Genomic DNA, 25,395 nt, shown 5'->3' on the forward strand with positions numbered 1-25,395 from the left:
ATAAGTAGCCAGTGTCTCACTGGAGGTAGAAGGCTATGGTGAAGACAAAAGGGCAGGCTCGTGGGAGGACTGGAGAGTCAGGTATTGATCCGTTTCAGCCAACATCCCACACATTCTTCAGCGGCAGAGCATTTTGTGCCTCACTCAGACTAATTTAGATGTTTGCAACCTCCAGAGATGTTAGGTGAATTGTAGCACCCCGGGTAGCTGTGGCAGCTGACTGCACTGATGTGTTTGTCTGAGAGACTAATTATGCCTCTGTACGTCAATCTTCATCTCAGATTAGCCGTGTTTGCACTGGGACTGCAAATGCACGTTTTAGGTACACGTTTGTCAGCAGCTACTGTGTAGAAAATGGTTCCTCCTCATGTGCATGTTATTTCTGGGGACCAATATTTCTGTCAAACACCTTAGAACACCTTCAAAACTTTAAGACACATCAGAACTCGAAAAAGCTGGACGTCAGCACTGACATGAACAGCGTAATCTGTTAGAAATGCAAAGATTTCACGTCATTTGTGGGACATTACAAAAACCCTGAATATGAATTTTAATGAAATTTCATTGACATAACACAAAATGGTGCTCTGTAGTTTCTATGGCCCCAACAAGCTTACATGCATGCCTGACAACACCTGACAACGCTTAGGAGATATCCTCGCAGATCTGGACCAGGCCATGAGCTCAGTCTGAGGTGTCCTACTGGAGTGAGGGTCAGGTAAGCATGGGGGCCAGTCAAGGGTATCCATTGCTTCATGTTTTAGGAAATGCCCCCATACATCTCACCAGGACCACCAGGAAGAACCCAGGATCCACTGCACTGACGTAGGGTGTCATTCCCACATAGCAGACAGGTCTGACCCGGATCTGGTGTCAAGCCGGCACTGCTGGCTGACTTCTGGCATGGTAAGTGGTATGTCATCCAGATGTGGGCCAGGCCTGGTGTAGATGGCACTGTTTATGTTCCTATTTTCCTATTTTAGTTAGAAGACCCAGATGCCATGTTGCAACACTATACTGCTTGGGTGAATGTGGCATGTTGTATAGAGCACTTTGAGTAATCCGCGAGAGTAGAAAAGCGCTATATAAGAATCAGTCCATTCACTGTCTGAACAGAGTTTTGTCATGTTACTTTTGCACTATTATGTTGTTATTACATGGCTTGATTAAGGTACACATTAGGCTGACACCTGGGGCCAGAGCTGAAACGGTTCTGGGCCAGCAGTGTGTCTGCAACTGGCCTTGTGCTGGCCCATGTGTGGGCCACATCTGGCCAACCTTATCTGGGCCACCAAAGGGCCGTCACTCTTTGCGGTATGTGGGCCATGTGTAAGCACACTGTGTGGGCCAGATCCGGGCCGTACCAAGTTTGCTATCTGGGTAATGGGTCCATAATGTCAGTCAGAGTACTGTTGCCTAGCCTGTGGAGCTCTGTGTGCCCCTCCAGCAATATGCCTCCGCTCCAAACTAACGTCCAGTTACAGGCAGCTTCTCCAGACCCTTTCAAGTGGCCTGTGAAGTCAGGTCACCCTCATGAAGTCTGTTTTTAATTGTATGGTCAGAGACGGTGACCTGCTGGAGGTCATTTTGTAGCTCTGGCTGCTCATCATGTTCCTCTTTACATGAGCAGATTCCTGCTGATGGGTTAACCCTGGTTGAGTTGGACTACCTGTGTAACCTCTGTAGGGTCCAGGTTTCCCTCATGCTACCAGCAGTGACACTGACCCTAGCTGAGCACAAAACTAGAGAAAAAACAGTCAGAAAAAAAGAAGGTAAAACATGTGAGTGGCCTCCACCTTCAAAGCCTCCTGTTTGGGGGAATCTCACTGTTGCTTTTCTAATGCAGCTGTTGTTAATTTCTGCTACTTAACTGACCACATCAGCATCCCCTGACATCTCTGATTAAACAGTCTGTATCTGTGTGTCCATAAAGTAAAGTGTAAGTGTCTGTGTCTCACCTCATCACAGTACAGTGGAGGGCACCTCAGCCGGCACAGTTTCCTCCCGTTCACACAGCTGCATGACAGACAGTCCTCCTCCCACTCTGATCCAGCCTGGCTCACACACACACACACGCAATATCCATATTTATACACCAGACGCTGTAATTGGGTTGATGCCTCAACAGCCCATTACCCTGCATGCACACTGGCATGAGTGCAGGTTTGATGAAAGTGCAACTGGAGCAATTTCTTCAGCGAATCCACCCAAACTGTTGTGGATTTGAGCTGATTGTGGCACACAGCGATGCTATAATTATAACAGTGCATTATACAGACATGTCTCATGTGTATGTGTTGCGTATAGGAATAACTGTGCTCAGTTTTAGAAGTGGCTTTGCAGCTCACACTGAGCCATTTGGTAGAGTCATGGGGTGGCTGATTAGAAAACCACAGAGGGTCTTTATATGGACATGACTCAAGTGGCTGACAGAAAGAGAGAGACAGAGTAGGCAGGCAGACGGAACGAGACGGGAGAATAACGGAAAAGCTGGGGCGGACGGAAGGAGAGAAAGAAAGAGGAAGAGGAGGATGCAAGGAGAAAATGAAAGAGAAAGACCTCAGAAAGAAAGAAGAGCAGCCCTGACCTCTTGTCAGAGTAAGATTAATTGTTATAATCCTCTAATACCCACTCCTTCATAAATAATTCCTGGCAGGCTTGCCCAGTTGCCGTCCGAGCGCTGGCTTTAACAGCACTTCCTACATAATTGATGAGGGCTGAGGGGGCACAGTGGCTTAATGTGTCCTGTTAAGCTTGTCACTCATCTTCTAATAGGCCCTTCTTTATGAGTAAATAACACAATGGGATTGAATGGGATGGCATGTAAACACTACACCAACGGTACGGAGGCGGGAACAATGGCTACAAGATGCCAAGTTTGCTGGGCAGCAGATGTCACTTTCCTTTTCGTGCGCACGCGCCGACGTACCTCCCGCAGGACGCCCCGGTCACGGCAAGGGCAGAGGGCAGGGATGACGCACGCGCCCTCTGGGTTTCGGTAAAGCCCCTCCTGACACACGCAGCCTTCAGCAGAGTGGCTGCAGTTGACAGGAGAGGAGGAATAAATGTCCTGGCAGCTCCTCTCACACAGCAGGATCCCCTCTGATGTCGTCCTCCTCCACTGCTCCCCATCAGGACACGCTGGAGGAGAGGAGAGGAGACGGGGATGGATGATACGATGGGAAGATGATAGGTTGGAGTGGAAAGCATTTAATGTTGAATCAGGAAGGAGAAAGGAGCAATGGGGATCCAAAGAGGGGTAAGTGTTTAAAGGATGCAGTGATAATGACGAGTTTACTCGATCATGCATCATCAGTAAAATATCAACGGTCTCCCTTCCTCTCACTCACCACAGTCAGGGGCGATGCAGGTTGTTGTGCGGAGGTTAGGGCCTTCACACGGAGCCCCTCCATACTGGTTGGGCTCCAGTACAAATCTGATGGAGCTCTGCTGTCCTGCACCACAGCTGGCTGAACAAGGGCTCCACTGGGACCATGTGGACCACTGGCAGTCCACTAGAAGGACATAAGAGGGTGGGACATTCAGTCTTAGCACTGGTTTTAATGTACATTTATCTGCAGCAGGAAACAGGAGGAAACTGTCACCTGACCACTTCAATGTACCCAGGAAATTATAAACATTTCCTGAGAAGTTGGGATTTTTTACAGAATGTTAAATCATGCGAAGCATTGAACTTATAAAAGCGCAAAAGGAAGATTTTCAGTGTTCAAATTTACTGACCAACATAACAGCATTTTGTAAATACATGAACATTTAAAAAGTAGATGAATAAACTAATACTAAAAGCTTCAGTGTATAAAAGGCTGGAAACCACTGCTGAATGCTCCTGATCACAGCAACCACTGCCTGAGAAATCAGAAACAGCCACCTGGGCTCACAAGCACTTTGGAAACCCCGTCTAACACAGCCCATGACTGCACACGGAAATGCAACTTGAAACTGTATTATGGGAGGAGGAAGCCACACGTTCACGACGACAGGAATGAGCACTCGGGGCCTGAGCTGATCTCAGATCGACCCAAAGAGTTCTGTGGTCAGGTGAGTCCACACTTCAACTTGTTTTGGGGAAAAGCACATTGAGTTGTCCGTACCAGTGATGAAACCCATCATCCATATTACAATACCAGACCACATTCTGCTTGGACCTGTGTGTGTGCTTGTCTGGCCTGCAGCCAGTCCTGTTCAATCTCCTCCTGAAGACGTGATCATGGAGAGGGCACTCAGACAACGGTAGCTGCAGACTAAATGTCCACAACCACAACAACTAGTATCCTCAACAGCAGTCGCCTCCAGGAGCTTTATATTGTAAGGTAGACCCTAATAGATACAGAGAAAACCCAACAATCATACGACCCCCTATGAGCAAGCACTTTGGTGACAGTGGGAAGGAAAAACTCCCCTTTAACAGGAAGAAACCTCCGGCACACCCAGGCTCAGGGAGGGGCGGGGCCATCTGCTGCGACCGGTGGGTTGAGAGAAAGAAGATAAGAATAAAACAGGATAAAAGACGAATGAAAAGATAAAGAAATAATAGTAAAATGTCTCCTTCACAGCTTTTGTTGCGTCTGCTGTAACCATCAGAGTCTAAATGTGTGCATATTTACAGGAAACGTTCTATTAGGTCAGTAAAAGCATTTAAAATCTTTTAGACAGAAATAAAAGTTCATCTGAATGAACTTCATCATAGATTTGTTTGTTTTTATTGCATTTCCAAAATGCATAAAACAGTGAAACGGGGTTGCATGCATCAAAGTTTCTGCTGACGGAGCCATTTGTCAACAGCTGCACCTGACAGGAAGTGATGCTGAACTAGGCAACACAGTACAACACCCAATCAGGTTGTGTCTTATGTTTCCTTTTCGTGGTTTGGTAGGGAGGGAAATGCAGCACAGACCTGTTTCATTTCTTGCTTTTAAAAGTGTCCAAAGGTCCAGTAGGTGGGTACTGGTGGGTTTGATTCTTACATACTTTCAAATTTGTTTATTGGTCGTGATAACATTTCACTCACCACCTCCTCTCCTGCAGCGCTGCCAAAACCTCTGAAAACAACATAAAACACTAAGCTGCTTTCTGCCTAACTTACTAATTTTGAATCAACTGTACGGCACCTTTCAGACAATCCAACACGACAGATCAACTGCTTTAGAGTAAGAACATACTTTGTATTTCATGCACTGATGTGACATGTGCGGTAAAACCCTTTCTGTGCTAACTTGACCTGGTTTCCTCAGAATGTTGATGAGTCCTGTTTGACTTTCTACAAGCCTAAAAATTACAGTTGCAATATTCTATTCACAGTCTAACATTATACTTTTTGTAATGATTTTTCCATGCTCTTGTTGGCCAACAATCACATGAGCTGCTTCTTTTTGCTCTTCATGGACCCAATCAGGCAACATATTCTTATTACTGTTAATAAAGACGACAGCACTCCTACAAACATTAGTGCTCATTTTTCTCACAGTTCTTGCCAGACTTTGGTTTTCCTAAACACCCAAACTGAAGTTGTGCGTGAAGCTGTTATCATGATCAATATTCTATATGTAGCAAAATAACACCTATGGTGAAAAAGGAACTCACTACAACCAACAGCACAACTACAAACAAGACAAAACACAAAAACCACAGAGCTGTTTGCAGATTCGAGTCTCTAAGAAGATATTCACAGATACTTCTCTAACCTCTAGTTTAAGAAAGTATCGCAAGGGCCAGTAAAGTAATGACTGGACAGATGTGTGAGAAGAAACTGCAACTAAGATGTGCAGTAATGTGATTGAAATGAGATCCTCTTTTATTCCACATTAGGATTAATGATACTGTGAGATGGAGACACAAGCCAAGTTCAAACTGTGACTTTGATGTGATCTGCTCTGGAAGCAAAACCAAAGCTCACATCGTGAAATTGTACGTTTATGACACAAAATCCCAGTAATGGCCTGTGTAGACTCTGACTGACGAGACTGTAGCTCAGTTATTTGAGCCAACTGTTGCAGCAGCAGCTGTCCCAACTATAGATAGGTTGACATTTTTATCACGACCCTGCCAGTTCAACCGAAGATTATTGTTGCTGACCGTCGCTTTCATTGCTGAAAGAGAGAGAGGCCCTATGAGGTTCAGGAAATGCAGCTGTGACGAAGCATCACTCACCCTCACAGGGCTCTGAGGTGCAGTTGAACATTCCACCTTGGCACAAGCTGGAAGGAGCGTAAAAAAGTCAAGTGAGTAAAATTAGATGAAAGAAAAGTCGAAGTGAACACGAGGCTGAACCAGCCACACACAGTTGCCTACCAGACTACTGTGAGGGTACGAATTATACATATAATCTTCTATTTCATCCTTTTTTAATATAATTACACATCCACAGCAGTTCAGAGCTGGAACACACAAGAAGCTTAACATTAACTTATTAAAAAGCGGTACAATACAGGACCTTGTGTCGAAGCACAGAGAAAGATGAAAGCTGCTACTACAGCCTCCGTTTTCTTTTAATTAAAACAAAAATAGACGATAAAATCAACCTGACTCGGGCAGAAATGATGTTCATGAACAAGGTACCAATCATTTAATTGACTTTATTTATGGTATGTCTCTTTATTCTGAAGAAATACTGAAGAAAATGTAGCAAATGTAACGTTAATTGCTACAATTAAATGTCTTGGATCAAAATGAAACACAACAATGAATAAAACATACATTTCTTTGGGTTGGAATATTGTTAGAAACATTAGAAAAAAATCAAATCATCAGTCGAGTCATTTTTAAACAGTGCAGCGTGGATGCACTGATTCTTCCATAGTGCTTTTTACTCTACTCGAGCACTCTGCATCGTTTAATCTCCCATTTGTGCACTTTTCACTGTGTCTGAGTGCTTTCTGTCTAAAATTCACACAAAATCTTACTCTAATGAACACATCTGGAGCAACTGGGGATTCAACATCTTGCCCAAGGATACCTGAGCAGCTATTGAACCACCAACCTTCTGATTAGTAGCTGACCTGCTCTACATCCTGAGCCAGAGCCAGCCTGGAAATGTAAGAGCCACATATTACAGTTTTAAAGCCGTTGGTTCAACTGCCTACAACACGACTCAGTGAATGACTGGACCACACCAACAGTAGCAGATCACCATGTATTGCAGAGGTGCTGAATGGCCGCTCCCGGTGGCAGCAGAGCTTCCGTGAAGTACTCGGAGCTGACATTCCAGCTTTGAAAATCAGCCGGCAAAGAGAGCGGTGAACAGGGACAGTCAGCGTGAGCCACACAGGAGCCCCTGTGCAACACCTACAAAGGGCACGATGAGACAATCAGTTAGGACTCACATCTGCTGTCCAACCACACACACACAGACACACACACACACCTGTCCAGGAGGGCATGTGCACCCCGGCGTGCAGGGTCCAGGTAAACACTGAGTGTGTGGCCACAAGTCCTGGCAGGTATACGGACAGGAAGCTGAACAGTCACTGGACACCTGCGTGCCGGGACACTCTGCAGGAACATAAAGCAAATGACCCCAACTGTAACAGGGCAGCGTGCAGACGTGTGCGCTGATATATTCACTTTGTTTGTTATAAATAATATAACTGTAAACATCACTCGTTAGGACTTTGATGAGCTGACTGACAACAGTTTCACATCATCTGAACTCAAGTGGTATCTCTCAGTAGACACACAAAGTGCACAGTGTTGTGTGTGCTTGTGTTACCGGGCAGGCAGCTGTTGGTGTTACAGACAACGTGCTGTTCAAGTGGCCCGACACAGGCTGTCCCACCGGGCTCTGGCTCTCGAAGGACCGTCTTGTTCCGCAGTGACAACCCACCGTCACAGGAGGCGCTGCACTCGCTCCAGGCCGACCACTCACTCAGCAAACAATCCGCTGCAAAGAGCGGCGGCGAGTTAAGCAGAGATTAAGGAGGTAAGGGGACGCCAGACCTGCAGGTAAAATCTCAGGATTTTGGGTGGATATTTTTTCTATGTCCGACCTGGACACGATGGCAGATCACAGGTTTCTGTTTGCGTGATTTCGGCACAGGGCGGGCCGCCCTCTGTGTCCTGGCAGCGGCGTGTCCTGGTTCTCCGGCCTCGCTCACATGAAGCTGAGCAGGCGCTCCATGGACTCCAGGGCTCATAAAGTGGACAGGGAAGCTTGGAGCACACCACAGTGCCATTCTCACACACACTGCACACGGAGGGGCGTTAAGAGAAGTGAGACGGAGCAAAGTTTCTGAACTAAACGCTACAAAAATTTGAAAAACTGCTTTATTAATCCCAACTATGACCATACTTCAGCTCACAGAAAGCAGTTCTCACCAGGTGTTACAGTCCACAGTAAACTCCTCTTCAGGGATGAACTCCAGCGTCCCGTTGCCTGATGGGATACCACAACGGCATTCTGTCACTGGCACGCAGCGGCCATCTTGCAACAGCTGTCCTTCTGGACACCGACAACCTGAGGAGACAAAGAACAAAAAAAGAGACAGAAAAGTAAAGAAACACAGAGAAACATTTAATATCACGTACACGGAGTAAAGTAATGAAAGTCTTGCATTAGGAAGATGTTATCCATGGTTACCCGGGTGACAGGCTCCTTGGAGACACTGCACATGCTCCCATAGGTCAGTGCAGCTGCGAGGACACTTGTTGGCACAGCTGTCCTGGTAGGCTCGATCCCTATCCTCACAGCGCTCACCTGAAAAAGCAAAGAAAATCATGCCTGCGCTGCAAAATGTGACCTGACGTAGAAACAGAGTTCAGCACGGTGGTGGTGGTGTGATGTGTGTGACTTGTAGCTGTAGCTTTGTGAAGTCTTCAGTCTGATTTAAAGCCTTCAGAGTAGCTGCTCACTATCTACCCATCCATGTACACACACAGATGAAACACAGTGCATGAACATCATTCCAGAACGTATTTAACAGGCTCTTAGTCTTTTAGTACATCCTGATTTATTTTATTTCAAACAGCTTCAGAACTAATGGAACTTCTTATAAAATTCTTCTTTTTAAGCTGTAAAGACGTTTGATTAGAAATTCATTGAATCAGATCATTTTCCTCTGAGGTGTTGTTTTATATACGTTTTACTTGTACGTCTAATTTCCTCTCACTTCTTTCCAAAAATGTGCAGAAGTTCCTTCAGCTGCTGAAAAGAAACACTAATGACTTTGCATTAGTTCAAAGTGAAAACACACAAGTGTGTTTCTAACAAACCACGCCGACACAAACAACATGATCATCTCTGTCCGGCTCAGCCTCGAAGCCTTTGAGGAAAACATTTTCACTGCGTGTACCAAAACTCCCAACGGCCTTTATTTTTAGGGGCTTTTGTAGTCATCTCCATTCACATATATATCAACAAATTGTGTAACTAATGTTATCTTTGAAACGGAACTTATGAACTACACCACTGATGTTTAATGCCTGTTGGCTTTGTTCTCTTTTTAAGCTCACATGTACCTGGGCAGAGGGCCGTGTTGCATCCTTGGGTCTGGGTCTCTTGGCTCCTACACTGGGGTCCTGCAGGAGAGGCCAGGGGCTGTCTGTAGCGCTGCCTGACTCCACCGCTGCACGGCTCAGCACACGCTGTCCAAGCACTCCACCCACTCCACTGACACACATCTAGGAGAGCAGAGTGACTATCATAACTAACCTAACCTTGGTATTATCCGCATTATACAAACTGACAGTGACAAATACAGAAACTTTAAGTGTTTTGTTTTAGATGATGACGACAGAGCAACAAACACAATGTGTTTATTTGCTGTATGATTTATATGTAAGAGACACATTTTAGTTTGTTCTTGCTGAGCAGTATTTACTCACTATGACCAAGTACCAGGCTTCAGTTGTTTGACATGCAAGTTAAGCTGGGACAGCAGTCATTCACAGCCATTCTCCTTCTTGTATAAAAAATGGATGGATGACAGAGTTAAATTTGAGCTGAATCATCCTTTGCACACACATAAAAGCAAACCTAACCACACATGAGCATTAAACCTGTCCTTTTCTTCTCCGTTGGGGAATAAAGTGAGTCAAAATAGCAGGAAAAGCCCATTTTGCACTGATTAAGGCCTCTTAACTGTCTGCTGATGGCAGCTGTGACTGACACACAGTAAACATTTTCCCTCAGAGACTCCACATGTCAGAATAACATCGCTCTCGTCACTGGATCCAAAACTACATACATTTATTTAATAAACTGAAACAGTTTAAATGTTTGCCTGTTTATGACTTGGACATTATCGGTGTCTGCGCTGCGTCACGTGTTTAGAAGTCGTTTATTCCTCCAACTGTCTTTATTTAGATGAAAAGAATATGCTTTGAAGTGCACGCATTTATTTCAAAACACAATTACCCCCCTTTCCTTTCCAGAGAAAACCGCGCTGCAGTCATTTCATCACCCTCTGACCGACTGTGTAATTCATTTTTTTCTTTGGAGTCATGCTCGTCGAGCCCTGACTCATTCACCCACTGTTTGCATGCAATCTGTGTCAAACTTTTACTGAGAGGGTCTCAGACAGAGCAGAACTGTCCTTTTGGTTTTCTTTGCCGTGGTGCCCACAAACACCCAGACCCTGTGGAGGAGGTGCAGGTGCAGTTTGTGCAGTTTGTTTATGGTGTGAACGTCCTCCAACCTCAATCCGACCCAACTTCCAGGTGCACAGTGCAAGTTTGACCTAAAAGAATCTTGCAAAGGTCAGTATGAGTTTGCAGATAGCAGTAAAATCGCTAACATAACACAGAACATTTGCTTTTGTTGCTCTCTCCTCAGTGACATCTGGCCAATAAGACGACTGAATACTCTGACACGAAACAAACTCTTGGTGTGAGCATCTTTGTTACCTCTGCAGATGTTAGCATCTGGACATGACCTCTCCTCTACCAGCAGTCCTGGACACTGGCTCTCCTCCTCTTTAGAGACGGGAAGACCAGAATCCAGGTCCAAACAGGCTCGAAAGCGCCTCTGGATCGACACCATCTGCGAGCTGTTGTGCTGCAGCACGCAGGGAGAGCACCGAGTCCAGCCCGACCACTCGCTGAGGACGACTGAAAGAAGGAGAGAAAGAAAGAGTCAGGTTCACCGTGTTTACAGAGAACCTCTTTTTATTGCTCTGCTCTCTTACCTTCACATTCTCTCATGTCGCACTGCAAACTCCCATCGTGGCAAAGACTGGAGGACAGAGAAGCAACAAAACAGGCAATAATAACAATCTGTCACAGCCCAGACAGCATAACAGACAAACTGCACAAACAAGCTGGGAATTACAAAGAAAGAGCAGAGAGTGACGACAACACTGTGAGAAAACATGCGCTACATTCATTCCTCTATCAGCAACAGGGGCTGATAGAGAAAACTGACCAGGTACTGCAGCCTATGGTGACCGTGGCCCCCTGTGGGACGGTGACAGGTGTGGGTGGATCTCCTGGAGCTTGGTGCTGCAAGTGGATGCAGCCACATTCCTCTGGAGGAACACAGCTCCCATTATACTGCAGCAGGCCCTGGAAGGAAAAACACACATCTCAGAAAAAAGAAGAAACAGCGCAGCGATCGGATCTTTGTCTTGGTCATAAAGTACAGCACATTTGTCCTATGTTGCTCTCAAATCACGCGCATTTAGATGCAGAAGTAACATCAATGTAGAATTCATACTTCAGGCAAATGTGCTGTTTGAAGCAGCTTAAGATCCAAAAACCAAACCAACAAAACGCAGCTATTAACACGTGTCGCATTATTTGCTAATCATATTTGTTCTTAATGACCAGAAATCAAAGCAAAACCTCCAAAGGCAAAGTGCGTCTTACTGTATCCTACTGGTAATGTCCAAAAATCATAATTAAACTCAGCAGCGTTCATTAAAACTCACCTGTGGACAGTAACAGCCAGGTGTGCACTCGCTGACGCCCAGACACAGATCTTCACGGCCATGCAGTTCACACTGCTTCTCACAGGGAGCGCCACACGACGAGTACACAAACGGGGCTTCGCAGACTCCTAGCAGGAAAACACATGAAGAGGTGTAGGTCCAGAGTGCACCTTAAGCAGCTCTAAGGGTAATGAACTCACCATCACAGCGGCTGAGACCGCATGCCCGGCTCTGCGTTTCCACAGGAGTGCACTGTTGGCCCCTGGTGGGTGAAGAGAGCGCTACACGGTAACGCTGCTGCCTCTGGGACGCACAGGAACACCGAGACCAAACGCTCCACGCTGACATGGGACAGCCTGCGAAAGCAAAGAAAACATTCAAGTGCGATTCACGAGCGCTTGATGTCATTTGTGAGTCACTTCAGCACATAGTCGGCTCTTCAGTTAATCGCATACTATGGCATCATTTTAGAAGTCAAATACTTGCTCACCCTCTTCTACACTGGCTTTAAAAAATAAAGCACAATAAAAAAAATGAAAAATAAGCAAGTCAGTGAATCTCAAACAGTCTGGAAGCTTCTCACAGTCTAACACAGGTTTGAATGCGAGGCTCCAAAGCTCTGTGTAGCTCTACTTGTGCTATTTTCTCTCATATTTCACATACTTCACTTCCTGCCCTTGTGTATTTCCTGCCTGCCCTCATTTCTTCTGCCAGATCATCTTTTCCCAATTTGCCAGGTGTTCCAGGATTTGTTTTGTAGCATTAGTAATGTTAAGGGTCCGATTTGTTTTCTGTGATACCGATACCCTGTACACTGAGCTCTGTTCACTTAGTAGAGGCTGTACCTACCTGTCCAGCTTCACTCAATAAAACCTGCAATGCACATGTGTGCAACACAGAAATCAGCAGATGGAATTCAGCTTATGGACAAGTGAAATTAATTTCACTGATTTAATATTCTCTGTGGCAAACATCTGCAGTCGGTGTCCTATTAGCTCCAGCAGTGGAAAACAGACTGGGATCAACCACTAAAACATTTTTTGCATATGTGACTTAATTCCTGTGATTTCCTGTGACGATGCAGCCTATCTTGCACAGCTGTAACTTTACTGCATGGCTTCGTCCTGCGGTGTGAGATACAGCTCAGCAGGTTGCATATATGAAATATATTCCTTCAACAGAAAATCTATACCATACTAAGTCACTATGGAGACCTAATAATGTGACACTAAAAAACAAAGATCCAATAAACCCTTTAATGTCACTCTGTGGTTCCCCAGTCTAGTCTCTAATGTTGTGTCCCTACCTGTACTCTGGTCTGTGTCCATATAGCTCATAAATATTCGCTGAGAACAGTTTGAAAATGCGTAGATTACCTAATAATATATTAGAATAACTCTGTGTTCATCAGTAACAATCACTGCAACTATATCCAATCATTTAATGAGCTCAGCTGACGTTCCTCTAATTACAATGGCTTCTCAGAAATGCTGAAGACACACAGAGCCGTCAGCTGTTCAAAGAGAAACACACAGCACAAACACCGATCGTGGCTGTTAGTCTGGCTTCAGTGCTGCCAGGATGACTCTTGTACCTGGACAGGGCTGTTTGTAGCACAGCTGCGTCTCCACACGGTTCCTCTCAGCCTCGACCTCAGGGGGACACGCCGCATCTCCTCCCTGCTCGCACACACACGCCCTGTGTCGTGATACAGACCCCGCCCCGCACGTCTGGGAGCACGGTGACCAAGGAGACCAAGGGCAAAGGTCATCTGTTGATAGAGTAAATTAAACTCTCTTTGATTAGAGAGAATATTTGGCTTTTTTTTCCTTGTCTTAAGATACAAACCCAGGCACGGAGGGGTCTGACAGTCCTGTGTTTCTTTCTCTGGCCCACTGCAGTGAGAACCATTGTTTCGTGGTGGGGGGTTGATGCAGGCGCGGGTTCGAACATGTGTGCCCCGACCACAGGTCGCTGAGCAGTCAGACCACACCGACCAGGGGGTCCAAGCACCATCCACTGGAAACAGCACAAAGGATTTTCACAACTTTCTTTGCAAGGACTTCAAACATCTGCGACACTCTTTCACAGACACACAGCGACGCACCTCTGCAGTCTATGTCTTGGCAGAAAACTCCCTCTGGAGTGCACGTGCTAGAAGAAACACAGGCAGAGCTTCGAGCACAGTATCACTGACATTTCATTGTTTTTGTCATTAACATCCATATCCTCTGTCCTTGTCTAACGTACCATTGTTTACATTCTCCTTGGAGCCAGGTGTCACCCACACTGAGCGTCTGGTTGTCAAGGAGACAGAGAGGCGGGCAGGTTCCTGGACTGCAGGGTCTGTGCTGGACCTCCTCAAAGTGGCAACGTGTTCCCTCGTTGTCTGGGGTCAGAGACCTGGCACATAACACGAACAGCAGGTAATCACAGTGGAATACACTGAAAACCAGTTTAATACCACTGCATATATTTATATCCACGGATATACTGCAGAAAAAGTAACCAAAGACAATGAACCAACCATCACGCTCTTTTCAAGTTTCATATATTTAATATTCACAGTCAGGGTTCAGAAAACGTTGGTTAATCATCAGCCTTTAGGTGCTCTGAAAACTGCAGCGCAGGATCCAGTCCAGAATAACCTCTACCCCCATGCTGTGAGACTGAAACTCTGGCTCCGCCCCCCTAACCTACTAGACTCCATTATTGTTTACATTGCTGACTTACTGTGGTAGCAGGAAGCCTGGATCACTAATCTATTACTCCGTGACTGCTTTCATATGTGATTTAAAGTGGTTAAATGTATCTTATGTTATTTGTAAATTCTAAGATTTGGAATTAGCATTTAGAACATGCAGTACCATGGAAAGGTAGCTATTTAACTATCCATCAGGAAGGTGTGATCAGCAGCAAATTCCTTCCTTTGAAAGCAATGCTTTCAGCAAGTGACGCTCCGGCTCCCACAGAGCCCCGATTTTATCTCCATGAAGGGAGTCTGACACGGACAAAAGACAGACGACAGAGTTAATCGTCACACTGATTCAGACAACTCGAATCAACTTTATCCTTAATTCAGCAATTACAGAAGACAAACACTGGATTAGAGATGGACCGATCCGATATTACGTATCGGTATCGGTCCGAAGCTGACGTAAATTACTGGATCGGATATCGCAGAGAAATAAAAAATGTAATCCGATCCATTAAATATCAAAAAAGCACCTCACAAAACTTGCCACACGGCGTAACTCGGCTCATAACCTAGCACGTCGGAGCAGTGTGCTCAGTGATAGAGCGGCTGTGTGTATTTGTAGCCTCGCTACCAAACCGGCATTTCATCTCCGAGGAAGTGATCCCAGAGAGAAGTAAAGCAAGTGTGTAAGTTCATGTCTGAATGTTTGTAAAGCTCAACAACCGATATATGGAGCGACTGCCTCTCTCTCTCCTGCTGCTACTTCAATCATGAAACTGATCAATGATCAGCTGATCGGCTTTTCTGTCGCGAGTCCGTCTCTCTTCTTTGTTTTTGGCCCACTTTGCGCCAGAAAGAGGAAACCAGCGGCTGAACAACAGCAGCACGTTTAAGCTTGATAAGCTGTTGTTAGAATTTATTTAATATTACTTTCTACACCAGGATCTTTTTCTACGTAGCTGACGGCTGGTAACTGTGCAGGGGCGGATCTAGCAAAGTTTAGCCAGGGGGGCCGATAGGGCATGAACAGGGAGAAGGGGGCACAAAGACATACTTTTCTTTCTTATTCTCATTTAAAATGTCGAGCTTTTAATAAATAATTATCCGAATCACCCAAAGTTTTAATCTGATGTAAAATGTATAGAAGTCCATTACTGTATATAGTAACTATTAAGTCTAATATACCCTAGTAAGCTATACTACGTTTTCCTTTGGGAAGATACCATCTGTGCAGTCTGCAGTTCTGTTGAAGAAAGATGTTGAATCTATTTAATTATTCTTGAAAAATAATTTATTTCTGTGCATTTTTTTTTCACCCTGCATCAAATTAAAGTTGATTATGTTGATTAAGCATCATGAGGTGGAGGGTGGGGGGTGGTTCCCTATTTTTTGTTGCTGGGAGTTTGCAACCCTATTAGTTAGGCTGCTTAATATTTCTGCTAAGTACTCTTTAAAATACCAGAATAGGGAGGATGGAGCAGGTTTAAGTGTATTAGATCGATCAGTGTTGCTGAACTATGACATATTTTGGGTGCAGTGTATTTTTTACATACAGGTATAACAGAATAGCTTTAGTGTTGTTGTTTATTTACACTTGAGTATGAACTCATACAAAAAGCAGCAAGATATTAAAAAAACAGTTTTATTGATTAAAAAATCACTATATCGGATTCATATCGGTATCGGCAGATATCCAAATTTATGATATCGGTATTGGTATCGGACATAAAAAAGTGGTATCGTGCCATCAATACACTGGAAACAATATTTATGATAGATTTTCTGATTGTTATGATCTCCGTCTTGTTGTTAAAGAGCGTACCACTTAAAACCTGTTTAAAATCCAGTTTCAGATTTGTAAAAAAAACAAAAAACTTTCCTCCCATTTTAATGTCCAAACACGGACGTGCTCAAACAAGAATTTAACAGTTTACAAAACAAACCATGTCTCCTTCGTCCAGGTCCCAGGAGAAAGCCGCCGTGTCCTCACCTGTATCTGGTTCTCTGGCCCTGTCCACAGGAAACACTGCAGGGAGCCCAGCTGGACCAGGAGCTCCAAACACAGGTAGCCTGGCAGCTGTCATTGCTGCAGAGCAGCTGCCCGTCAGAGCAGGTGCAGTTGTTGCAGTCCACCTGATGCGTGCTGCCGGCCACCCAAATCTGCCCCAGTGAGTCCACACAGTCACACTGCCACAGCTGCACACACACCCCGTCCTGCTGCAACTGACCTAAACACACACGTACAAATGATACGCAAACCACGATTTATGCTAATGAAAATTTTTTTTATTAGTTTTAAAAAAACAATTCTAGATGCAAATCTCATCACTTGGCAGCAGAATGAAGCCTTGCACTGCACAGCTACTCTGAAACATCATCTAAATGAGATGTCATTTTAATGGTCCACAGGGCCATTACAGAATCACCAGTTAAACCTGTTGTTGTTGATTTCTGCCATCATATTTATTGTTGGGGAATTCTCCCAGACTCACTTTAAGATTTTTCCTCGTCTCACTCCTATAATGTCTTTGGAAAAAACTAAATTCTAATACTTGTGTGATATCGAGCCGGTTAGGTTAGTTATCTTTAAAAGATTTAGCCAGTTTTAAACAGTGGAAACAATTCTTAAACCTAAATAACCCAAACAAGGTTAATCAAACATCAACAAAATATGACTGGCTGCCTGATAATGCTGTTAAACTGAAGGCCTGTGTTATCTGTTACAGTCAGCTCTACTTTTGTTTTACCACTGATGAGCCACTCAGTCTGTTTCAATTCAACAGTTTCTAACTGGAGTAAACACCATTTGTAACTGAATTACGTCTCTTAGAAGGTTCTACTGAGTACTGCAGAGAACTTTTGCGCTGAGTCAGCTGTATGCAGATATCTTGGGGGTTCCCGTGCACATGTTGGGGATTCAGGGCTCTAGGAATTTGTATATTCTCAGAACCCCGAATCCTAAAGAAGGCAGAGGAGTTATAACAAAGCCATTTCTAGACGCGAAGCTATTCTCTCAGTGGAGAGCACAGAATAGTTTAGGGGTTAAATCAGTGCCAGGAGAGGAACTTTTCGGACAAAAACACGCACATATGAGGTGTAACTTGTGTACCTTGAGGGCAGCGGCAGCCAGGCTGACATTCGCTGTTGGTCTGGCACTCTATGCCCTGCTGGAGGTCTGAGCAGCGCTGTGGACACTGGCTGGCACACATCACAAACTCTTGGCCTGGTGGGCACCCTCTATCATCTGACAATACACAAACAGAAGTTCCGGAGTTTTGCCATGATGCTGCAGGTATCTGCACAGGCTGAACACACACTCCTGTAGATAAACAGCCATATGCTGGAACAATGACGAGCCAAACGCAGGACGTGGTAGATCAGACTCACCGCACGGTTTGGTGTTGCAAGGTTTCACTTGGTTCTTCTCTCCGGCACACTTCTTTCCACCATTTTTGGGTGGAGGACTAGAGCAGGAGCGAGTGCGTATCGAGCGTCCGCCGCCGCAACGCTTATCACAGCGCGACCACGGACTCCACCGGGACCAGCCTCCATCAACTACACAACATCGAACACAAACACAGACCAGTAAATGAAAAATGAAACTCTCTCTTTGGCATTTTAAATATTCCTTCACTGAAGAGTTTGAACTGATAACTACAGCTGACCTCTGCAGGGTTTGATGTTACAGAAGCGATGCTCCACGTTTCCTCCGAGGATGTCCTCGCACCACGAGCCGTTTGTTCCGGGGCTCAGGAACGTTCGGATCCTCTGCTGCTGACCCACGCCGCAGGACCGCGAGCAAGCGCTCCACTCTGCCCACTTGGTCCACGAACAGTTCCTTCGCGCACACTCGGCCTCTACACACACCTCGCCTCAAAACAGAAACACAAAACACATAAGCTTGGTTGACGCTTGCTGCTGCAGTTTATGGTAACTACGGCAACCATTTGATTAACGCATTCAGGACAATGTTCACAATTGTATTCATCAAAGCAAGAACCACACACGCAGCTCGTGCAGTCACATCAACTGAGCACTAAACTCAGACTAAGAACACTGTCTGCTGTATTCAACCTCTGTCATTTACATTGTCTTACATACAGTACATGTCTGGTATTTGCATATCAAACAGGCAGGTCCAGACTGAGTTTGGGAGACCTGTGGTTCTGAGCAAAGCCCTGTGACACAAACATCCACAGTACACTCTGCTATCAGCAGCACGGCTGTTTCCACTTCACCTACATTTACAGTGCTGTTGCTAACTGCGTTAATACTGCTTATGTGCACACACACATTAGGTTTGAGCGCACTCTTATGACCTCACTACTGCTTCGACTGATGAGAATGTTTTGCATGATCGATGAATAGAGAGCAGATATTTATATTAATGTACTTTATATTATAGTTATATAAGGCAACAAAAACTGATTTATTAAGTAAATAGAGACAGACAGACAGTGGGCGTGGTGTACCTGGACACTGGGGCAAGTTGCATGCCTTCTCTTGGTGAGAGCTTCCAGAACAGGGTGGTGTCACACACTGTCGATGGCGGGACTTCAGGGCCGGGCTGAGAGCGTCGGTGCAGGTCTTTGTGCAAGGACTCCACGGTGACCAGGGAGAGAACCCAGAGTCCTCATCTGAGGAGATGGAAACAGAAAGATGATGAAATACAGAGAGGATATTTAAGATAAGAAAAGCCTAAAAAGCATGCACAAATACAAGAAAAAGAAATGGAAAATGGCAACCAAAGGAACAGAGTCAAATGAGTGCACAGAAAAGTGTTTGAACCTACCCGGTGTGGCTGGTTCTTCTGTTGGAACAACAGTAGCTGGAGGGGAAAAGCAGCTTTTCATGAATCTGACCTTCATCCCTGAAATACACATATTACACACAGCACGTGTTCTACAGAATCTCTCCAAAGTACCTGGACAGTCAGGGGCCTGGCAGTAGGTCGTTTCCCTCCGTGGCCCCTGGCAGTCTCTCCCTCCATGGGCCGGGGCGGGCTGTGTGCAACCTCTAGAGCGGGTTTTGAGCCCCAAACCACCGCAGGATAGTGAGCAAGGGCTCCAGGGGCCCCAGGAAGACAAAGCACCGTGTACAGGGCAGTGCTCCAGAGAACAGTTCCACCTGCCGTGCACACACTCGCTGCGGGGAACAAAAGGGGTAGACTGAGGTGTGGTGGTGATTTTCCATATAACAGCAGTTTTACACTGTTTTATACGTATGACACAGTTGGCATCACTCCCACTGTGTCACATCGCCTCTTCATTTATAAACACTCAGAGGAAACAAATGTTTTCCATTTCTTACTCAGTACAGGACTGTAGCTGCGCACCAGTTCAGGTTGTAGCTGTACACTGTGGTAGATGTTCTCAAAGTGGGTCTGGACTGTGGACAGGCCAATTTAACACTGGAAGTCTTTATTACAGAGCCACAGTGCTGGAATGCATCCATCCTGTGCTTTGGCGTTATCTTTCCTAATAAGAAGAAAGGCCTGCCCTGAAGAATGGGCTGTCTGGATATCAGCAGGTTTGTATCAAACCAGCATCAACTGTTCAGAATTAATGACTCAGTCAGATCTCAATGAAGCCATAAAAAGTGACACGCACAGTTTTGCTCTCAACTCAGTCCATCTTAAATGACAACGGTGTAATTCCTGTGATAACGGCTTTGCAGTGATTTCCATGGATACCTTGGACCTGTCCACGGTGCAGCCCACCTCTCCCACTTTGATAGCTCCCCCCACAATCCTGAACGGGATGTCACGACTACTTTGGAAGTAGTTACTTAAAATATGTTTTTTTAAAAAATTGTATTATTAGTTCTCTGCTTACCAGGCGCTGCAGTCATGGACAAACGTATCTCCAGACTGGAGCTCCATATCCTCTGAGATGTTATGAAAAAGCAGGGATGCGACTGGTGTCACGGAGACGCTCTGCAGAGCGGCCAGCAGCTCTTTATCCACCAGACATGGACACTCCTGAAACACACCAAACACAAACACCCTTTAAAGAAAAGAAACTGCTTTGAAATGATCTTCTCAGTGGTGCATCACAGCCTGGTTCATGCTCTTCATTTTCTGTGCTAATGTCACACGTCTACTACTGAAGTTACTCTGAACCCACCGATAAGCAGAGTCCACGGTGTTGGTAGGTGTGCACGGGACAGTGGCAGCCTTCCTCGCAGCCGTCAGCGTAGCATCCCTCCCTGCCGCTGACCTGAGCGCAGCTGAAAGGACAACCTTCTCCTCGTTCACACTCCCTGTACAGCCTGCCAGGAGGGCAGCCCACCTCTGCAGAGCGACATGAAGCCCACACAGCAACAGCAGTTAAAGACACTAATTAAACAGTCCTCCAACTGGAGCAGTATAAATATAACTTTGCAGCATGGCTACAAATACTGCACAGGAAGCAGACGCTCACCGAGGCAGACGTGGGTGTTGCAGATCTTGCTCTGACGACTGAGGCCGCTGCACGCTGGAGAGCTGCAGACACGAGAGCGGTACTGCTGCCCTCCACCGCAGCTGACCGAGCACTCAGACCACTGAGACCACGGCAACCACGGGCCCACTGACTCTGGAGACACAATACAGACAGACATCACACATGTAACAATGCAGATGGTAGTGTAAAAAACCTAGATGAGCCCGTCATGACTACCTGTGCACAGGTGCGTGTTGCAGTCTCTCTGCTGCTCAGCATCACCCAGGCAGCCTCTTCCGCCACTCTGCGGAGACGGATTATCACACAGGCGTCTTCTGAACTTGACTCCACCGCCACATGAAAGAGAGCATTCAGTCCAGGCTCCCCATTGGCTCCAGCCACCGTCGACATGGCAGCCGGGGACAGACTGACACTGCAGAACTCCAGCCTCACACGAGCTGAGATTAGGTCGGGAAAAAAGTTTTTTTTTTTGCTATTCGAACATTAAGAGTGAATTAAAGCAAAATAAGAATCAGCTGTTTGATACCAGTTTTTGCAGTCACTGATAATTTTCTCTCCTGGATTTGCAAACAGCCAATCAGATCCACCGGGCCATAGCCACAATGCATTGCTTGAATCTGCACAAAAATGGCCCAGTCAGACCAATCAGAGCAAATGATCACACTGATGGACAACTGAGTGGAGTAAAATGTTCACAGTCTAACACGCTGATATTTACAAGTTAGCAAAATTAGGATCAAACCATTAGCAGAGCTGTCGTGGTATTTGCAGCGACACTCCTGTCTGACCACACACACTCCGTCCTGCAGCACCGTGTCACCAGGACAACCACAGGTCGCGTTACACTCGGGGGAGTCCAAGCACTCTGTGTCACCATGGAGATCTGAACAGGAGCGAGGACAGGGCTTCCCACATGGCCATTCTTCCTGGCCTCCACCACAGTCTGAGAACATGGTTTGAATAGAATTACCATCCACACCTGCACACTTAGATACAAAAGTGCACCATGAAACCCATTAAGCAGTATAAGCAGTCTAAAAGCAAACTTTGACCTGGCCACACACAAAACAGGAAAAACCATCGTTTTTTAAAAGTGGAATAGTGTTTATGCAGTTCTATGGTCAAAGTAAATGAAACCCACAGCTATGCTAACCTGAGCAGATGGTGAGATTTTCACTGCAAGGGCGGCTCTGCCTCCCCTCTCCCAGACACGGCAGACCACCGAATCTAGCAGGAGGACTGTTACACTCTCTGGTCCGAGTCGACGATCCTGTGCATCCATCGCACTCTGACCACATGGACCAGGGACTCCACGAGCCATGAACTAAAGACACAGTAAGGAAATGAGAAGGAGAAGAGGTAAAACTACTCTGCTGTAACTGAGAATCTGTAGCTGGAACCAGAAAATCAAAAAGAAAACCGACACATATTAAAATATTAATATTTGAAAATATTTGAAAAGGTCGAGGCTATAAGTAAGAGACAAACGCACAGTGATTAACAACAGTAGCAATTTTTAAAAAGTGCAAAACAAAACAAAACTGTAATATCTCAATGAGAGAGAAAAGTGCAATAGCAGTAGGTCATTTTTCAACATGACACAGAAATCTGTATAAATGCTATAAAATCAAAAATCCTAGGTGACTTCCATCTTGAGTTATTGCATTCACAAGATTTTTAGAAAACGTGACCTCTGACCTTGAGCCCAAAGTCAAATAGTTTCAGCCACAAGCATCCAGAACATTTACAAACTGCGAATGTGTCTTGCCATGAGACATTATCATCTCACCTGGACAGAAAGTAATGACAGGGCAGGGCTGCCTGTGGATCTGAACTCCAACCCCACTGTGCAGTTCCTGCTCACCAGAGCACGGCTCTCCTCCGGCCTCTGGCTCAGGACAGCTGCAGCTTCTGTATCGGGTCACTGACTCTGCTCCACAGGTCCTGGAGCAGGGGGTCCACTCTGACCACTCACACCAGCCACCTGACACTAAATTGGATGTAAACAACTATCTGTGCTATTTTATACCCACTACAAGACATAGCCATTGTCTACGTCGTCCTACATATTAACACTATTAAGATGATCTGACTCTGAAACTCAAAGCTGGCTTTACTTACCTGGACAAGGGTTTCGAGTACAGTTGAATTTCCCACCTTCGCAGGTGCTAAAGAACAAAGGAACAGATTTCTAACTGGTTATGTTTGTGTATCCTAATGTGTTTTACATGTGTTACATGTGCTTCTTGTCTTTGTATAATTCTGACCAGTTGTTGCATCCATCAATGGCTTCAATGGTGTCTCCAGGTTCCAGTCGTCGTCCGGTGTTAAGGTCCAGGCAGGGACAATCTTCCTTCTCTAAACAGACGGTCCCATTAGCAGACAGGACTTTTCCCTCTGTACAGTAGCATCCTGGCTCACAGTGCCACTCACAGTGCTGAGAGGCAGGGGGAAAATTAGGACTTTTATTAATCCCCAGTAATGAGTGTGAGAATAAGCACATCCACGTCTGACATAAGTCAGAAAAGGGTGGATTGTCCACTCTGTGGAATGAGCTGCTGTCTAATATGGAGGAGTTTGGGTATCTTGGGGTCTTGTTAATGTGTGGAATCAGATCAAAGTGGGAGGCTGACAGATGGGTTGGTACCAGTCTGTTAAGGACTTAGTTATCAGTACAATACTGTGGGTAGTGGCTGAAAGAATAAGACTGTAGATACAAGTGGCAGAATTTTTCTTTTCAAAGGCTTAAACAGGAGGAGAACTTTCATGAGGCAGTTCCCACCATGACCCAGGGCATGGTTGATAAATTATTTCACCTCAGCATCACCCTGGAAAACCTGGAGGAGGTGCTGAGGAGAGGGAGGACTGAACTTGTCTGTTTTGATGACACCCTCCAGAACTTGGTTGTGGATAAGAAGCATGAAATACATAGAGTGACAGACAGGAGTCACACTAGTGATACTCACAGTAAGGTCATCACAGGAGCGAGGGCAGGATGGCCCACAGCTGCTGAACACTGTTCCTGGGACCTGGGAACATGGTGCCACTGAAAACACAAGCATATAGGACTTTGGGTTACTTACATAACCCTGGTTCTCAGAGTAGCATGATTGAGATGGCTAATATAGGAAGCATCTCCCTGCGTATTCCTTAGAGGGATGTGTCTCATGCACGACCACGCTGGGCTGATCCAATCACACTTGAGTTTGCATTACTACGCAGTTATTATTTAAGATAAGCACCTCGTCGCCCTTTGACCCAACAAGGTGGGCTGTGAGACATCTCACTCTGAGAACACACAACTTAAATTTCTCCTAGAGAAACACTTTTGTGTTTATGATGAACCCTTAGTATGGTAAGATGCTTCAAGGACAACAGATCCTTGTGTTGTAGTTTCTTGGTCTGACCAAACTAGAATTAGCCAGCGATCTAAATATGTAGCTAAACAAATGCCTTGCTATGACCACTTTGGTGCAACGTACAAAAGCTCTGAGGGCTCAGAGGCGGGCCGCCAAAGGACGTAACACACGCCCTGAAAATCAAACCTCCTCCTGAATTTGTATTTTCTGAGATATTTACTCCACCAAAAGAGCTAACATAGGGCGAAGTCAAAAGTGGGAGGAGGTTATCATGTGCAACACACTTAGGAATGTAGCATGTGGGCTGATGAATGGGGACCATACAGCTTTTTCACCTGTGGGAACGAAGGAGATTGCCAGGGTAGCATCTTCTTTCTGACCTGCTGACCGACAGGCTACAAGAACTGTCCCAGTGGAGCTGCTGTGGAGTTCGGTCATTCCATGGCCAGCCCACCCTCACCTCCTGGCCTGGTGGGCTTACGGGGGCTGGCCGGGGCTTGATTTGTTTGGGAATTTTGAACTAAATACATATTCTATCTATGCTGGGAACAGGTGCTGGTGCACACCAGGAACCGTTCATTGTTAGGCTCGGCAGCCTCAGCGTAGAGGATGAAGATTTCTCTGGGGTCTGACCTCATTGTCATCCTCATCCAGTGCCCACATAAACCAACGCCTTCAATCGTGAGCTGGGCATGTTCTAGCCTTAGGCAACACAAGTAAACCTGGTGTGTGTTTCTACTCAGTATATGTCAGGAGGACTGTCTGTGTTAGCTTGTATGCTAACTACAGAAAAGAAGATGTCAGCTGATGTGCATAATTGTAAAAAGAAACCATCTCAGCGTACAGCTAAGTGGTAGAACACCACGGTGTATGGCGAAGACTCAAGGTCAGGATGAAGCCAAGTAAAAATGACAGATAAGTTAGCGTTAGCACTCATATCTATGGACAGCTATAATAGCTAGCCTATATTGCAGGTAAAGATATGCTTGAAGCACAAAGAGGTGTTTGAACAATGC

The 25,395-nt window shown here is 45.6% G+C and overlaps 1 protein-coding gene across 1 annotated transcript in view; it reads right to left on the reverse strand.

Moving 5' to 3' along the window:
• Positions 1-25,395, reverse strand: part of sspo (SCO-spondin) — a 97,545-nt gene that overhangs the window by 21,560 nt on the left and 50,590 nt on the right. Inside the window, exons 74-111 of the mRNA XM_084940400.1 lie at positions 23,987-24,066; positions 23,288-23,457; positions 23,142-23,188; positions 22,810-23,010; positions 22,174-22,344; positions 21,763-21,963; positions 21,547-21,637; positions 21,237-21,457; positions 21,000-21,152; positions 20,703-20,869; positions 20,412-20,557; positions 19,502-19,722; positions 19,370-19,405; positions 19,050-19,214; positions 18,243-18,449; positions 17,965-18,132; positions 17,687-17,821; positions 16,568-16,805; positions 14,130-14,282; positions 13,987-14,033; positions 13,728-13,898; positions 13,474-13,650; positions 12,080-12,235; positions 11,880-12,007; positions 11,375-11,514; positions 11,139-11,185; positions 10,858-11,061; positions 9,472-9,633; positions 8,594-8,710; positions 8,332-8,470; positions 8,004-8,200; positions 7,727-7,897; positions 7,382-7,509; positions 7,148-7,302; positions 6,169-6,215; positions 3,351-3,515; positions 2,930-3,141; positions 1,959-2,054 (exon numbers count right to left, since the gene is read on the reverse strand). Coding sequence (XP_084796526.1) covers positions 1,959-2,054; positions 2,930-3,141; positions 3,351-3,515; positions 6,169-6,215; positions 7,148-7,302; positions 7,382-7,509; positions 7,727-7,897; positions 8,004-8,200; positions 8,332-8,470; positions 8,594-8,710; positions 9,472-9,633; positions 10,858-11,061; positions 11,139-11,185; positions 11,375-11,514; positions 11,880-12,007; positions 12,080-12,235; positions 13,474-13,650; positions 13,728-13,898; positions 13,987-14,033; positions 14,130-14,282; positions 16,568-16,805; positions 17,687-17,821; positions 17,965-18,132; positions 18,243-18,449; positions 19,050-19,214; positions 19,370-19,405; positions 19,502-19,722; positions 20,412-20,557; positions 20,703-20,869; positions 21,000-21,152; positions 21,237-21,457; positions 21,547-21,637; positions 21,763-21,963; positions 22,174-22,344; positions 22,810-23,010; positions 23,142-23,188; positions 23,288-23,457; positions 23,987-24,066 — 5,630 coding nt within the window. The remainder of the gene's footprint in view (positions 1-1,958; positions 2,055-2,929; positions 3,142-3,350; positions 3,516-6,168; positions 6,216-7,147; positions 7,303-7,381; positions 7,510-7,726; positions 7,898-8,003; positions 8,201-8,331; positions 8,471-8,593; positions 8,711-9,471; positions 9,634-10,857; positions 11,062-11,138; positions 11,186-11,374; positions 11,515-11,879; positions 12,008-12,079; positions 12,236-13,473; positions 13,651-13,727; positions 13,899-13,986; positions 14,034-14,129; positions 14,283-16,567; positions 16,806-17,686; positions 17,822-17,964; positions 18,133-18,242; positions 18,450-19,049; positions 19,215-19,369; positions 19,406-19,501; positions 19,723-20,411; positions 20,558-20,702; positions 20,870-20,999; positions 21,153-21,236; positions 21,458-21,546; positions 21,638-21,762; positions 21,964-22,173; positions 22,345-22,809; positions 23,011-23,141; positions 23,189-23,287; positions 23,458-23,986; positions 24,067-25,395) is intronic.

This window comes from Perissodus microlepis, chromosome 9 (assembly GCF_051167445.1).
Source record: "Perissodus microlepis isolate ML-2025 ecotype Zambia chromosome 9, ASM5116744v1, whole genome shotgun sequence".
Taxonomy (NCBI): Eukaryota; Metazoa; Chordata; class Actinopteri; order Cichliformes; family Cichlidae; genus Perissodus; species Perissodus microlepis.